The 16,831-nt window shown below is 41.5% G+C and overlaps 1 protein-coding gene across 1 annotated transcript in view; it reads left to right on the top strand.

Annotated features, from left to right (window-relative positions):
- LOC109842614 (D-3-phosphoglycerate dehydrogenase 1, chloroplastic-like) overlaps positions 15,668-16,831 on the top strand; it is a 7,260-nt gene continuing 6,096 nt past the window's right edge. The window contains exons 1-2 of the mRNA XM_020411466.1: positions 15,668-15,674; positions 16,144-16,831. Coding sequence (XP_020267055.1) covers positions 15,668-15,674; positions 16,144-16,831 — 695 coding nt within the window. The remainder of the gene's footprint in view (positions 15,675-16,143) is intronic.

Genomic DNA, 16,831 nt, shown 5'->3' with positions numbered 1-16,831 from the left:
GAGTCCATCCATTGTCTAGAGCGCGCGGCGTATTATTTTAAAAACGGGCGATTCTTCTCATAACAGCGTGAGGCGTTGAGGGCCCGTAAGGGGGCTGGACGCCAACGATGCGAGTAGCCGCTCAGTGTTCCTTTTCCGCAGCAGTGGTTGGATACAGCGATGCTCTCTGTGAGCACGGGGGGGGCGGCGGCCACCGAGATTAGATCAGTGTGCACAGAGAAGCGCGTGGAGAAGTAGAAGTAAACGTGTGAATTGGTTTTGTCGAGCGGACAAAGTGAAAGGCCCACCCGAAAACCCATGTGAGCTTTATAAATACCTTTGTGCAATTCTCCTAGGGCTGTGCGAAGTGAGGGGCCGGCGGAGGGGTTTTTGAAAGAAATAAAAAGACAGCCTTGGGCTGCGTGCAAGCAAAAACAGAGGAGAAAATCAGATTGCTTTTTGGCTGTTTTTTTTAAGAGGAGTTTTTTGTGTAGCTGTCTTTTAGGGTTTTGTGCATCCCCTTTTGAAAGAGATTTTGTGTGAAGGATCTGAGAGTTTGTGAGAGGGTTTAGGTTGTAAGATTGTAAACCCTAATTGTATTCTCTCTCTAATATTAGATCTTCTCCTCATTGCCCCGTGGACGTAGGCAGTTTGTTGAACCACGTAAAAATTGATTTGTTTGTGTTTGTGACCATTGTAATAGTTCTTAGGATCCCTCGACGCGCAGTCCTAGAGCTGACGAGAGGAAGAGCTAATATCCCATTTTGATGGGATATTAGGCTTCAGATTCTTGTTCCCTTTGAGAAACAATAATTCTTATTGATCTTTCTTTCTTATTGTGCATCAGAAACTCTACCGAAATTTCCGCTGCGCACAACAAATAAACAAAGTTAACTTAGTTATGAACAGCGACGGACGAGAGTGTGTCTAGTGATGTCACAATATACGATTAGACATTAGATTGTTTGCTTTGTAGACATTTTTACTAATTTTCACGTATATTTATTACTTAGTACATCACTAGAAGGGGGATAGTACGCTATTAGAAAAAGGATGATTCTAGGAATTGCTTATATACTTCAATAAACCCATAAAATATATGGGGAGACTAATTACCGCAAATCCAATTTATTTTTATCTTTTTTTTTCTTATTCTATCTACTAATATTTATTACTTAAACTGTTTTTTAGCTGCTGATGTGGTACGAATATGTCCTATTTTGGGTGAATTGGCATTTTTAGAGGGTTAATTCCCGCCTTTAAATACTGCCACGTCAGAAAATCCGTGTCACATTAGCAGCTAAAAAATAGTTTAAGTCATCACGTGCCACGCACGTGTCGAGCTCTTGCCGAAAAACTGGTCGCCGATGAGAAAAAGGGCCTTGTTGGTAATTTGAATCAGTTAAGATACCTTAAAGCAGGTTTGTCTAATTAAAATACCTTCTTGGTAAATGAGGTGGAATTAAAATACCAATATGGGTATTTAGCCCATATATACATATAAGTTATAACTTGAGAGAGAGAGAGAATCACGTAAGTACATATTACGTATTTATAAATACGTATTATATAGTTATATATATTTGTTACATACTTACATTATGCTTATTTAAGTACATTTATATGCTTTACTTATATATATATATAGTATACTTTTATATATACTAGATGCAATATACTTAAATATAATTATCCTTATATACTTCTATATACTTATATAATTGTAACTCTATAATATATACATACAAGTATACTTATAACTACATTATGTATATATTTATATACTTATATTTTAGCATCTATACCATGCTAAGAGAGAGAGAGAGAGAGAGAGAGAGAGAGAGAGAGAGAGAGAGAGAGAGAGTATATATAATATACTTGTATATTTGCAAGAGTTTATATATAGTTGTATACACACACACACATACTTGCATACTTAAATATATACAACTACATACACTTAGTACTATAAAGCTACAGCCATTTTCCAAAAAAAAAGCATATATATACACTTAGAAAAGATAGAAAAACTAGTGAAGTTGAAGTGTTAGATTGAAAGCCTGCACTTCCATTGTATTGTATTCATGTACTTATAGTTACAAAGTATGAGTAACAACTATGTTAACAAAAAGATACAACAAAGCAACAGAATAACAGAACTGAGATTTTCTATACAGGTAAAACCAGTGTAGATGCTCCTTGATTTGTGCTCGTATCTCTCAAATGTAGTTGAGCATGTGATGGGATTGTATCTGTTAGAAGCTCCACAGAATCTGCAAGTTCAGTTGAACTGTTCACAGTATTGTTAACAGCTCCTCGCAAGCTAATGGGGAGTGGATGGACCATTAGCTTGTTACGTAGTAGGAGAAAACGGGTTGAGGACAGCCCTTTAGTGAAAATATTAGAAGGTTGATCATAGGTTGAAATGTATCTAGTGATCAAATATTTGTTGAAAATTTTCTCACGAATAAAATGATAATCGACTTCGATATGTTTAGTACGTGCATGAAACACTGGATTTGAAGATAGTGCTAAGGCACCAATATTGTCAACCCAAAGACATGGTGCTGTTGAAATTGGAATCCGAAGTTCCTTGAAAAGCATTCGAATCCAGTAGAGCTCAGCCACAGTGTGCGCCATAGAACGATATTCCGCTTCAGTGCTAGAACGAGCAACTACAGGTTGCTTTTTAGCAGACCATGAAATGAGGCAAGGACCCATGTATATGCCATAACCAGTTGTTGACTTTCTGTCATCAGGACTGCCTGCCCAATCTAAGTCACAAAAGGCATTTATATGTAGAGAACCAATGGTGTAATGGAGGCCAAAATCCAATGTGCCCTTAAGATATCGAAGAACCCTCTTGGCAGCAGTCATGTGAACTGATGTAGGTGAATGGAGGAATTGACACAACTGATTAACACTATAAGCAATATCTGGACGTGTTAAGGTGCAATATTGAAGTGCTCCAACAATGTGTCGATATTCAGATGGATCTGAGAGTGGTTCACCTGTAAACTTTGACAATTTGCTACCAGTGACACATGGAGTAGAAGCTGGTTTAGAGCCCACCATCTTTGTTCGATGTAGTAAATCTGTGATATATTTCCCTTGATGGAGATGAAGTCCATTCTTATCCCGGAATGCTTGAATACCAAGAAAGAATGAGAGATCACCGAGATCCTTTAAAGCAAATTCATTCTTGAGTTGTGATAGAAGAGCAGCAATAACTGAAGATTGATTACTAGTGATGAGTATGTCATCAACATAAACAAGAATGAAGACACAAACTGAACCATGATGATAGGTAAATAAAGAAGGGTCAACACTAGAACCCCTGAAGCCCAATTCCAGTAAAGCTTGAGAAAGTCGAAGAAACCAAGCTCTTGGAGCTTGTTTGAGACCATAAAGCGACTTATGGAGTCTACAAACATAGTTTGGATGCAAAGAATTCTCAAATCCCTTTGGCTATTCCATAAAAACTTCTTCCTCCAAATAGCCATGAAGGAAAGCATTAGAAATATCTAGTTGACGGATGGACCAGTTGTAATGTACATCTAGAGAAAGAATGAGACGTATGGTTGCTGGTTTAATGACCGGTGTAGGCATCGAAAAATGCTTGCAGGCATCCAAATACCACTCAAAACAATATGGGAGAACAATTTACACGTCATCAGGCAACACAAGGTGGCGCGGCAGCCCATGGCGTCGCGTCTAAGGCGCGACAGCACATAGTGCCGCGGCTAAGGCGCGGCAGCTTGTTGTGTCGCGGCTTAGGCGCTGCAACCTAGGGTGCCGCGGCTATATTAAAGGAGTGCTGTGGCGGTTACAAGGCAGTTATATGATGATTTTTTGAGGCCTACGTGGCAGCATATCAGAAATAGAACGTGTGCTGACGTGGACAAGCAGTTAAACCACGAAAAAAGTGGTTAAAGGTCGTGGGAGAACGGTTTTAAACACGATGGAACGTGCTGATAACCGTCTCTTTGGCCGCGGCAGCCTATACTGCCGCGCCAATAGCCGCGGTAGTGTAGACTGCAGTGTAGACTGCAGCGGCCAAAGAGAAAATACTTGGTCGGTTATTTCGCCCCCGTTTCAACTGTGGTGCACTGAGACCCCTATAAATACCTCCCTACACACGAAATAAAGGACAGAGAGCATTTTGGAGCAAAAGATGCTTGAGCTTTTAGTAATTTTGAAGAAGAGAGAGAACTTTCACCCTTTGACAAGCATCATTCGGTGATTCCTAGAGATCTAAGCTCAGACTTGATCTTTGGAAGAACGGACATCTTACATCGATAAGATATTCGTTTTTAAATCTTTACTTCGATAAACGCGATCAGAATCTGTGATTTGGTGGTCCACGGGCTAACGCACCCCCGGCACAGGCAAAGATCCCACGCAAGCAGCGATCCAAACAACGATCCTGCATTTGTTTCTAAAAAGTTATAATTTTCTTTTTGTTGTGTAAAAGAAGTCTTATAAAAAGGCTATTTCTTTTGAATTTATTGTAATCGACTGAAGATATAATGAATTCCATGACAAAACCAACTTTTGACGCAAACAAGCTGGCGACCACAGTGGGAGCCAACGGTCTCGCTGCCGAGACCGTCGTGTCGCAGCCGATCAAGATTCCAGTTGAATCCACGGTCGAATACGAATTCGACCAAATCAAATTTGAGGAATCTCTCTCATCATCCTCTTCAAGATCTTTATTGTCTCGTAAATACAAGAGGATCTCACAATTGAGGAAGACCTACATGCCAAAGAAGACACAAAATGAAGACTCTCTCCGGATTGTTATTAAGGATTTTACTCGCAACACCTCTGCTCACAATGACTCTTATCTAGTTAAAGAGTCATCGAATCTAAGCCCACCAGTACTGACGAAGAGGGCTCGTCAGAGACAGCGTCAGCGCCGTGCTCGCCAAATAGTTAAGGCATTTGAACAAACCGACGGAGTTCGTTATTATGCGGACTTAGAGTCGAGGAAACAACAAGTGGTTTGTTCAACGCAACGACAAACTACTCACGTTTCTGCACAATTCACGACGGAGGAATGGACACTCGTCAAAAGGGCTCGTTCGACCCTCAAAGAACGTATATAAAAGCGTCGTGCAAACGCAGCTCTTGCCCGTGCTCTCTCACAACAAAGACGAGAAAGGGAGAAGGAAACGGTGACCAAAGAACCACCGAAATTCTGCCAAGTTTGGATTCCAAAAATTGGAGTTGTGCAAAATCAACATTCGGAGCCCGTTAAGACTCCATACCCATAAGGGGGTGGTTTTAGACGTGCGACTCCCGACATAACCTTGGATCGCTCAAAGACAAAAATAAATTGTCCTGAGAATGCCAACAATGTTTTACACCCCCAGAAGAAGACGCATTCACCAAATGATATCGTCATACCTGGGAGATCATGCCAACAGACGATACGATTTTTTGGCAATCATACCGATGAATCGTATTATCAAGTTGGGGTTGTGAATAATTTTCAAAAGAGAGTTATTCGAGAAATAAACTCTCATTGTTCCTGTGCGCGACTCGTTAAAACAGCATTATCAGAATGTGACTGTTTCAAACGAGAAGTCATCCCACGAAGAAGAGTCTTTGTATTGTCGAAGCCTAAGCCGAGACATTTCCGCAAGAGAAAATCAGCTGCCCAAGATGATGAATTCCTTGAAGTCACCATCAACGTGGCTGATAAAAGAAAGTCTAAGCGGCATTCAAGTGACTCAAATCCCGACTTTTCTCCTAGAGGAAAAGTCAATCCAAGAATTGCTCAAAGGATGTCTCGACTCCAATTAGGAGCCATCAGACGCAGAGATTACAAAAGAATGCAAGAAGGAATGTCCTCGGAGGATGAATTCTCAGACACTTGTTTAGCCATTGCTTCTGATGATACAATGTCTAGCACGGGACAAACCAGAGAAGTACTCACGATCACCTCTGATCAATTTGCTCAAATACTTCAAGAAGCTCTAGCCAAATAACGTGAAGAAATTAGAGCTGAAGTGAAGAGTTAGGATCGTCTCAAATTCCCATCTTGGTCAAACCTTTAAACAGTTAGGACCAAAGCCAAAATCCCCTCTCGATTCGTTCCATGAACGAGAGGTCCACAAATTGAACGATCAAACCTTTAAACAGTTAGGATCGTCTCAAATTCCCATCTTGGTCAAACCTTTAAACAGTTAGGACCAAAGCCAAAATCCCCTCTCGATTCGTTCCATGAACGAGAGGTCCACAAATTGAACGATCAAACCTTTAAACAGTTAGGATCGTCTCAAATTCCCATCTTGGTCAAACCTTTAAACAGTTAGGACCAAAGCCAAAATCCCCTCTCGATTCGTTCCATGAACGAGAGGTCCACAAATTGAACGATCAAACCTTTAAACAGTTAGGATCGTCTCAAATTCCCATCTTGGTCAAACCTTTAAACAGTTAGGACCAAAGCCAAAATCCCCTCTCGATTCGTTCCATGAACGAGAGGTCCACAAATTGAACGATCAAACCTTTAAACAGTTAGGATCGTCTCAAATTCCCATCTTGGTCAAACCTTTAAACAGTTAGGACCAAAGCCAAAATCCCCTCTCGATTCGTTCCATGAACGAGAGGTCCACAAATTGAACGATCAAACCTTTAAACAGTTAGGATCGTCTCAAATTCCCATCTTGGTCAAACCTTTAAACAGTTAGGACCAAAGCCAAAATCCCCTCTCGATTCGTTCCATGAACGAGAGGTCCACAAATTGAACGATCAAACCTTTAAACAGTTAGGATCGTCTCAAATTCCCATCTTGGTCAAACCTTTAAACAGTTAGGACCAAAGCCAAAATCCCCTCTCGATTCGTTCCATGAACGAGAGGTCCACAAATTGAACGATCAAACCTTTAAACAGTTAGGATCGTCTCAAATTCCCATCTTGGTCAAACCTTTAAACAGTTAGGACCAAAGCCAAAATCCCCTCTCGATTCGTTCCATGAACGAGAGGTCCACAAATTGAACGATCAAACCTTTAAACAGTTAGGATCGTCTCAAATTCCCATCTTGGTCAAACCTTTAAACAGTTAGGACCAAAGCCAAAATCCCCTCTCGATTCGTTCCATGAACGAGAGGTCCACAAATTGAACGATCAAACCTTTAAACAGTTAGGATCGTCTCAAATTCCCATCTTGGTCAAACCTTTAAACAGTTAGGACCAAAGCCAAAATCCCCTCTCGATTCGTTCCATGAACGAGAGGTCCACAAATTGAACGATCAAACCTTTAAACAGTTAGGATCGTCTCAAATTCCCATCTTGGTCAAACCTTTAAACAGTTAGGACCAAAGCCAAAATCCCCTCTCGATTCGTTCCATGAACGAGAGGTCCACAAATTGAACGATCAAACCTTTAAACAGTTAGGATCGTCTCAAATTCCCATCTTGGTCAAACCTTTAAACAGTTAGGACCAAAGCCAAAATCCCCTCTCGATTCGTTCCATGAACGAGAGGTCCACAAATTGAACGATCAAACCTTTAAACAGTTAGGATCGTCTCAAATTCCCATCTTGGTCAAACCTTTAAACAGTTAGGACCAAAGCCAAAATCCCCTCTCGATTCGTTCCATGAACGAGAGGTCCACAAATTGAACGATCAAACCTTTAAACAGTTAGGATCGTCTCAAATTCCCATCTTGGTCAAACCTTTAAACAGTTAGGACCAAAGCCAAAATCCCCTCTCGATTCGTTCCATGAACGAGAGGTCCACAAATTGAACGATCAAACCTTTAAACAGTTAGGATCGTCTCAAATTCCCATCTTGGTCAAACCTTTAAACAGTTAGGACCAAAGCCAAAATCCCCTCTCGATTCGTTCCATGAACGAGAGGTCCACAAATTGAACGATCAAACCTTTAAACAGTTAGGATCGTCTCAAATTCCCATCTTGGTCAAACCTTTAAACAGTTAGGACCAAAGCCAAAATCCCCTCTCGATTCGTTCCATGAACGAGAGGTCCACAAATTGAACGATCAAACCTTTAAACAGTTAGGATCGTCTCAAATTCCCATCTTGGTCAAACCTTTAAACAGTTAGGACCAAAGCCAAAATCCCCTCTCGATTCGTTCCATGAACGAGAGGTCCACAAATTGAACGATCAAACCTTTAAACAGTTAGGATCGTCTCAAATTCCCATCTTGGTCAAACCTTTAAACAGTTAGGACCAAAGCCAAAATCCCCTCTCGATTCGTTCCATGAACGAGAGGTCCACAAATTGAACGATCAAACCTTTAAACAGTTAGGATCGTCTCGAATTCCCATCTTGGTCAAACCTTTAAACAGTTAGGACCAAAACCAAAATCCCCTCTCGATTCCTTCCATGAACGAGAGGTCCACAAATTGAACGATCAAACATTTAAACAGTTAGGATCGTCTCAAGTCCCTATTTGGTCAAACATTTAAACAATTAGGACCAAAGCCAAAATCCCCTCTCGATTCGTTCCATGAACGAGAGGTCCACAAATTGAACGATCAAACCTTTAAACAGTTAGGATCGTCTCAAATTCCCATCTTGGTCAAACCTTTAAACAGTTAGGACCAAAGCCAAAATCTCCTCTCGATTCCTTCCATGAACGAGAAGTCCACAAATTGAACGATCAAATCTTTAAACGGTTAGGATCGTCTCAAAACTCCCACTTGGTCAAACCTTACTACAGTTAGGACCACAGTCAAAACCTCCTTTTGATTCATTTTACGAACAAAAGGTCCCCTTTTGAGTTGAATAGTCAAACCTTATGACAATTAGGATTATTCAAACCAATCTAGATTCTCTAAGTGGAGATCCCACTTTGAGTTTCTTTTACACCAGGAGATAGAATATAAAATTCTTCCTCTCCAATTTTGGGTTTATCTTTACCAACAAACAAGAGACCAGGAGATAGAATATAAAATTCTTCCTCTCCGATTCTGGGTTTATCTCTACCAACAAACAAGAGACCAGGAGATAGAATATAAAATTCTTCCTCTCCGATTCCGGGTTCATCTCTACCAACAAACAAGAGATCAGGAGATAGAATATAAAATTCTTCCTCTCCGATTTCGGGTTTATCTCTACCAACAAAAAAGAGACCATATTACTCCATTGGGTACACGAGTATAAACTGTTTTCCCACACTCCGATGAGTATATGAGTATAAACTGCAGCTCCTTGAACCTCCCAACGGGTATATGAGGTTAAACTGTTTCCCGAACACTCCAATAGAGCATATGAGTATAAACTATTTTTCCATTTTTCAACAACAGTTCTGATTCAAGACTTCGACAACGGCCACGCGATAAACGCAGTACCGGAGGAATTTTAGCTATTCTACAAAGCACTGAGTAGACTAAAAGATAAAGAAGTCAAGGATTGAAGCCATTCACAGATCATTCTATGCAACTTCTTCAATAAAGCACTGGAGAAATTGCAAGGAAAGCTTATCATATCCAAAGTGTCCCAGACTCCTCTCTAAAAAAATGATGATGATGAGTCTGAGATACTTTGGAGAGGGTATCTGTAGGCATCGAAAAATGCTTGCAGGCATCCAAATACCACTCAAAACAATATGAAAGAATAATTTACACGTCATCAGGCAACACAAGGTGGCGCGGCAGCCCATGGCGTCGCGTCTAAGGCGCGACAGCACATAGTGCCGCGGCTAAGGCGCGACAGCACATAGTGCCGCGGCTAAGGCGCTGCAACCTAGGGTGTCGCGGCTATGTTAAAGGAGTGCTGTGACGGTTACAAGGCAGTTATATGATGATTTTTTGAGGCCTACGTGGCAGCATATCAGAAATAGAACGTTTGCTGACGTGGACAAGCAGTTAAACCACGAAAAAAGTGGTTAAAGGTCGTGGGAGAACGGTTTTAAACACGATGGAACGTGCTGATAACCGTCTCTTTGGCCGCGGCAGCCTATACTGCCGCGCCAATAGCCGCGGCAGTGTAGACTGCAGCGGCTAAAGAGAAAATACTTGGTCGGTTATTTCGCTCCCGTTTCAACTGTGGTGCACTGAGACCCCTATAAATACCTCCCTACACACGAAATAAAGGACAGAGAGCATTTTGGAGCAAAAGAGGCTTGAGCTTTTAGTGATTTTGAAGAAGAGAGAGAACTTTCACCCTTTGATAAGCATCATTCGGTGATTCCTAGAGATCTAAGCTCAGACTTGATCTTTGGAAGAACGGACATCTTACATCGATAAGATATTCGTTTTCAAATCTTTACTTCGATAAACGAAGGAGAGATCCCTAAACACCCTCACGATCTTTGAATCGGTGGTCAACGAGCCAAAGCACTCACGGCACAGGCAAAGTCCCACAAAGCAGGAGTTGATAAACAATTTCTGTGTTATTTTCTCGAGAGTTGTAATTTTTGTTTAGTTTCATTGTAATTTCGTGTAAACAAATCAAAGTTTAATGGAATCGACAATGGAATCAACTTTCGCTGAAAACAACCGGACTAAACGTCTCTTTGAAATCAACCCCATCCACTTGATCAAAGCCTTTAGCGACCAACCGTGCTTTGTATCTGTCAATGGAACCATCCGCCTTCTGCTTAAGTTTGAAAACCCATTTGTTGCGTATAATCTTTTTATGAGTTGGACGAGGACAAAGGGTCCATGTGTTGTTGGTCATGAGAGCATCGAATTCAGATTGCATGGCTGCGTGCTAATGTGGGTTCCCAACTGCTTGTTTAAAGGTCTTGGGTTCAGGTGGAAGAGTGATGGCAGAGAGGACATTTAGAGGATGCTTTATGGTGTAATAGAGCTGATGGTCAGGAAATTGTTTTGGATGGAGGGAGTTGGTTTGAGATCTAGTGACCATACGTGTAGGAATAGGTGGAGAGGCCTCAAGTCTTGAATTAGACAGAGTAGGGGAGGGATGACAAGGTGTATGAGAGACATCTGATATGAGAGGTTCATATGTAGAAGTGGGATGAGATGTATTTGTAGAGTTAGAAGAGGAGAGAGGCATAGAAGGTAAAACAATAGAAGGTAAAACAGAATTTATGTGAGGATCAGATGAAGAAATAATAGGTAAAGAAGTAGGTGTTGTGGGTGTACCTGAGGTAATCAATGGATCATTGCTGAATGAAGACGCAACTGCTGGAGAAGTGGTAGCTGGTACTGTAACCTTTGCTGGGAACAAATTCTCATCAAATACAACATGGCGGGAGATATAGACACGATTGGTCGATGGATCTAAGCATCGATAGCCCTTTTGATTGGTGCTATAGCCAACAAAAATGCACTTTTTGCTGCGAAATGAGAGTTTGTGAGGAGTGTATGGTCTGAGAAGTGGGTAACAGGCACAACCAAAAATACGAAGGAGTTTATAGTCTGGGTGATGATGAAAAAGTTTATAAAATGGAGAAACATTGCCCAAAACAGGGGTTGGCATTCGGTTTATGAGATAAACGGCAGTTAGAAATGCATCAACCCAATATTTTTGTGAAAGATGTGAGTGAGCAAGAAGGGATAGAGCTGTTTCAGTGATATGGCGGTGTTTGCGTTCCGCAATGCCATTTTGCTCAGATGTATATGGACAAGTTAATCGATGTTGAATACCATTTGAGGCAAGGAAGTTTTGAAATGATAGTGAGGTGTATTCCCCACCATTATCACTTTGGAATTGCTTGATTGTGCATGAGAATAAATTCTCAACCAACGTCTTGAATTTTATGAAACACGAAAGTACATCAGATTTCATTTTTAAGGGAAATAGCCAGGAGAATCGAGTGAAATCATCAACAAAAACTACATAAAACTTGCATCCACCAGCAGAAACAATTGGAGAAGTCCATACATCAGAGTGAATAAGCTCTATAGGAGTTTTTGAGACTCTAGTTGATTGAGAAAACATAAGTTTTCTGCTTTTAGAAACTTGACAAGCTTCACAAAGAGTTTGTAATTTATTAGAAGCAGAAACACATAACAAAGAATTACTAGAAAGATGCTGGACTACTGAAGTCGATGGATGACCTAAGCGGAAGTGCCAAATACTCATGGGTGCTGTTGCTCCTAAGAGGGCTGTAAAGGAGGGACCATGAGTAGGTTGACAAGATGCCTTATTGGTAAGAAACTGTTGCAAGTAGATTGGGTACAGTCCAGCTTCACTTGGTCCTTGCAGAAGGGTCTTCTTTGTCAGAATGTCCTTAACAAGAAAAGAAGTGGCGGTAAGAACAAAGAAACAATTATTATCATGACAAAATTTTTGAATTGAAAGAAGATTTGAGGAAGCTTGAGGACAATGTAGAACATTATTTAGAGCAAGATTAGAATTAGGAGTAACAAGAAGTGAGGAACCCGTATTGGAAATATTCAAACCATTACCATTTCCGACCATGACAACCTCATTGCCATTGTAAGGCTCTTGAAGGTTGAGATTACCAAGTTCTGCAGTCACATGATTATTGGCACCGCTATCCAAATACCAAGGTTGTTCAATCTCAGCAGAAGTATGAGTGTGAGCAGCCATTGCAGCAAGTTTAGATGGTGGATGACGTCCTTGATAAGAGTAGTCCATTCGGTGGTAGCAGTCAAGAGCTTGATGACTAGTCTTGCCACAAATCTGACAAGGGGGACACAGTTGTTTGAGAAACCATTGGAAGAGGGTGGTGTAGCGACCGTGGCACGTCCTTGGGGATGTTGATGTGGTTGCCAAAATCTCTGACCAGACTGAGATCTTGAACCATGTTGTGGCTGGTACTGAGACTTGTTCTTTTTGTTGTTGTTATAGGTTGGTGGACGAGGTTTGTGTGAGAAGAAAGCTACTTGAGAGTCAAAAACAGGTGGTACAACTTGTTTTTGAGCATCAAGTAGGTGTTCAAAATTCAGCAACTCAGTTTGGAAATCATCAAAGGAGATAGGAGAGTCTTTGGTTGCAAAGCTCAGTGAAGTGATGAAAGGGTTGTAGGAGGGATTGAGACCACCTACCACATAAGAAATGAGATCATCATCATTTACTGGCTTACCAACAGCAGCAAGCTGATCAGCCCAGCTTTTGGTAGTAAGAAGAAACTCAGAACAACATTGAGATCCTTGACTTAGAGTCTGAAGTTGTCGCTTCAGATGAGAAATTCGAGAGCGAGAATTAGGAGCATAGCGGTTAGCTAGGTGTGTCCAAATTTGGCGAGAAGAATTGAGGCCATAAACAGTAGCCAACACCTTCTCACTCAAAGTGGCATTGATCCAAGCCAAAAGGAATTGATCCTTTTTCTGCCAGAGAAGATATGCAGGATTAATTTCTGAAGTGGGTTTACCCTCAGTGTCAAGGACAAACTGAGAGGGACAATATTCAGAGCCATCTACAATACCCAGATAATCAAAGGTACGTAAGGCAGGAAGAAACTGAGTGGTCCAAGTAAGGTAGTTGGAACCATCAAGCTTATGAAAGGAAGCGGTATTAATAGTTGGAAGAACAAAGTTATCAGTAGTGAGGGATGAAGGGATGGGGGATGAGGATGAAGAGGCCATTTGAAAGAAAAAGGATCGAGAGGAGGTGTGAACCAATTAGCTCTGATACCAAGATAGAAAAACTGGTGAAGTTGAAGTGTTAGATTGAAAGCATGTACTTCCATTGTATTGTATTCATGTACTTATAGTTACAAAGTATGAGTAACAACTATGTTAACAAAAAGATACAACAAAGCAACAGAATAACAGAACTGAGATTTTCTATACAGGTAAAAGTGTTCAAATTATTGTTAACAAGAAATATATATGTATGCATTAATGATCATATCATAATATAATTATATAAAAAATATATATAAAAAATTGTTATGGGGTATAACTGTTTCCAAATATATGATCTAGTGAGTCGCCATCTCCATCCAGCCAGACAAGCCGACGCCCCAGAGTTAACACGAGAATTGGTGCTAATCGGCACGAGACATCCTGACCTCCCAGACGAGTCAACATCTCGACTGACGGGAGATATAGCCAGAGATCAGCTAGCAGTCCGACTCAGCTGACCAGACGAGTCGACATTCATTAATGTCGACACGAAAGGCGGTACCAGTCGGCCCTCTCGCAGCAGGCAACTCATCAAGAGCCTAGAGCCCAGTCGAGTCAATACTCCTCCAAGTCGACTTGAAAGGCGCGACGAGTCGTCACCCGAATCCATTCAGCCAGCAATCTTTGAGGTGTCACTCCTCTCAACGAGTCGACTATCCTCGCGAGTCCCATCTTGCTTCTCAGCGAAGCTAAAGATAACTTCGTCAGAGCTTATCCATCCTGACAACAAGTCATATCATGTCTACTCAAAAGACCATGCGTCATCACACCGCCTATCAACCCACGTCCCATCGATCGCTCCTCAAATTGAGGTCGAAGTGATCTTCCTCCTGTCGCCAGCCAACACATGTAGAGCAAATGATGACTCACCTTCCAGCTCACACTTTGTCACCATCATTTGCATGGTCGAAATGACCAATCTGCCGTTGACATCCTCTTTATATACAGATGTTATTCGCCATAGCCAAACGTTCGCAATCTAAACTCTCCTCTTGACCTAAATCTCAGAGATCATCATCTCTAATGCACATAGCATAAGAACACATAGTTCTATTACTCCACTCAAGTTCAAGTTCATCAACTTACTTGATCGTCGGAGGTACCACAGGGGAATCACCACCCCGCCCTCTCATGACCTTCTTCTGTGCAGATCGTTCACTCTAACTCAGTGGCCAAGACATAAATTCAGAAAAGGAAACGACCCCCTCCATCATCTTTCGTCACTCCGCAACCATCCTATTCTGGATTATTCTGTGTGATATTTAGCATCAACAAAAATATATAAATATAATAGGCCGTGACGGCCCCGGGTTGGGCTTCACCAAGTCCTGGGTTCGGGTCCGGAGCCCGATCGACCCAGGTTTTCCGGGCTTGTCCCAAGCCCGGGCATTGGGCCGAAATGGACACCCCTAATTGTACCAAGCATGCATCATTTTCTCAAAACTTTTTTTTTTTCATCTTTAATGTTATGGTTCTTTATATATCGTTAACAAAATTTTTTAATTAATCAAACTTGTAGTCATCCCAAAGAGAGTTTAGGTTACAATCTGAAAATATTTCCGTGATGTAAGATTTGTGTTTGATTACGAAGTAGAACAATAAATCTACATCTACTTTTAAGGTGAGTTTAGTCTTACAAGTATGACGACATTTTCTTTTGGAGGGGGATAAGAAAAAGGGTGTAAAAAGAATAAAGCCACACCACTTAACCCTACTCGGCCCTACTTGTGCATTATATAGTATCATGCTGATTATTAAAAGCACCGGGTCACTTAGCCAGCAGCTCTTCCAAAATTGAACAGAGAGTCTCAATTATTTCAACTAATCATTCCATCGCTTATTTTACTCCATCCTGAAGTTAGCAGAGGAGATGCTTATCAAATCATTCAAGTGAAATTTCTACGTTTAATATTCTTTTAAGAAATATATTAAATCAAATTATAAATGTTATATGGATTCCAGAACAAAATACAGGCACACCTTGTGCCACACCCTCAGCCACACTCCCCTCTCTCTGCTACATTAACCGGGCCCACATGAGATTTATAAATCTCATGTGGGCCCGGTTACTGTAGCAGAGAGAGGGGAGTGTGGCTGAGGGTGTGGCACAAGGTGTACCTGTAGTGCCACTCATTCCAGAATATGATGTAGCAGCATGGAATGTAAAAAAATGTTAAGTCTAAGGCTAATTATTTCCTTACATTTATATATAACTTCACCTGCTTTTGACAGCACCAGTATACCTATAACTAAGGTTTCAAATGTTTGTACTGTAATACATTATATCACACAGAAATGATAATTTTGCTCCAAATTTTCATGTACGACACTCATAAGTTAGTTTTAAAACTTTTTAATTTTTAATGTTCATTGAATTTACTCTTAAACATATCCTAATTCTATTTTAAACATCATCCAAATTAAACTTAAGTGTTGCCAAAAAAAAAAAGAGTGAGGATATATATAAGTACAAAATAGAGAAAACTATTAAGTTATTTAATTGCTATTCAGCCAAAATGTAAGGTTCCGTTCCGTTATAGCGAAAACAGCCCCCCCCCCCCAAAAAAAAAAAAAAAAAAAAACTTGACCCCAGATCCAATAAAACCAACCACCAAAAAAGGACGGGATGAGATTCGTTTTTTAAATTCGGTCACTCCCCGGGTCCCACTCGGATCCATTCCCTTTTCCTCCTTTTTCTCCTCTTTATAAAAAGCTTCCCCTCAACCTTTTCTCTTCCCACGATCGAACCCGAAAAAGGGCGCCCCTTCTCTCTCGAGCTCGGCCATGGCGATCGCTTCTTCGAAGGCCTTAATCGCTCCTCCAAAGGCAAGATCAGCATCTCTCCTCTCTCCCCACAGCTCCTCTTCTTCTATCTCATTCGGAACCCCGGCGTCCCGCTCCGGATCCAAATTCATCGGCCAAACCCTAAAGATCTCCGCGGCTTCCGTCAGCCTTCCGTCAGCACCGCTCCTGCCAAGATCAAAGATCTGAGCGTCAAGGCGTCAACACCGTCATCGGAGTCGAAGCCCACGGTCCTCGTCTCCGAGAAGCTAGGCGAGGCCGGGCTCTCCCTGCTCCGATCGTTCGCCGACGTCGATTGTTCCTACGGCCTCTCGCCGGAGGACCTCTGCGCGAAGATCGCCACCTGCGACGCGTTGATCGTTAGGAGCGGGACGAAGGTGACGAGGGAGGTGTTTGAGGCGGCGAAGGGGAGGTTGAAGGTTGTGGGAAGGGCTGGGGTTGGGATCGATAATGTAGATCTGCAGGCGGCGACGGAGTTTGGGTGTCTCGTTGTGAACGCGCCGACGGCGAACACGGT

This window comes from Asparagus officinalis, chromosome 5 (assembly GCF_001876935.1).
Source record: "Asparagus officinalis chromosome 5, Aspof.V1, whole genome shotgun sequence".
Taxonomy (NCBI): domain Eukaryota; kingdom Viridiplantae; phylum Streptophyta; class Magnoliopsida; order Asparagales; family Asparagaceae; genus Asparagus; species Asparagus officinalis.
The sequence above is the reverse complement of the archived record's forward strand: the minus strand, read 5'-3'. Positions and strand labels throughout refer to the sequence as shown.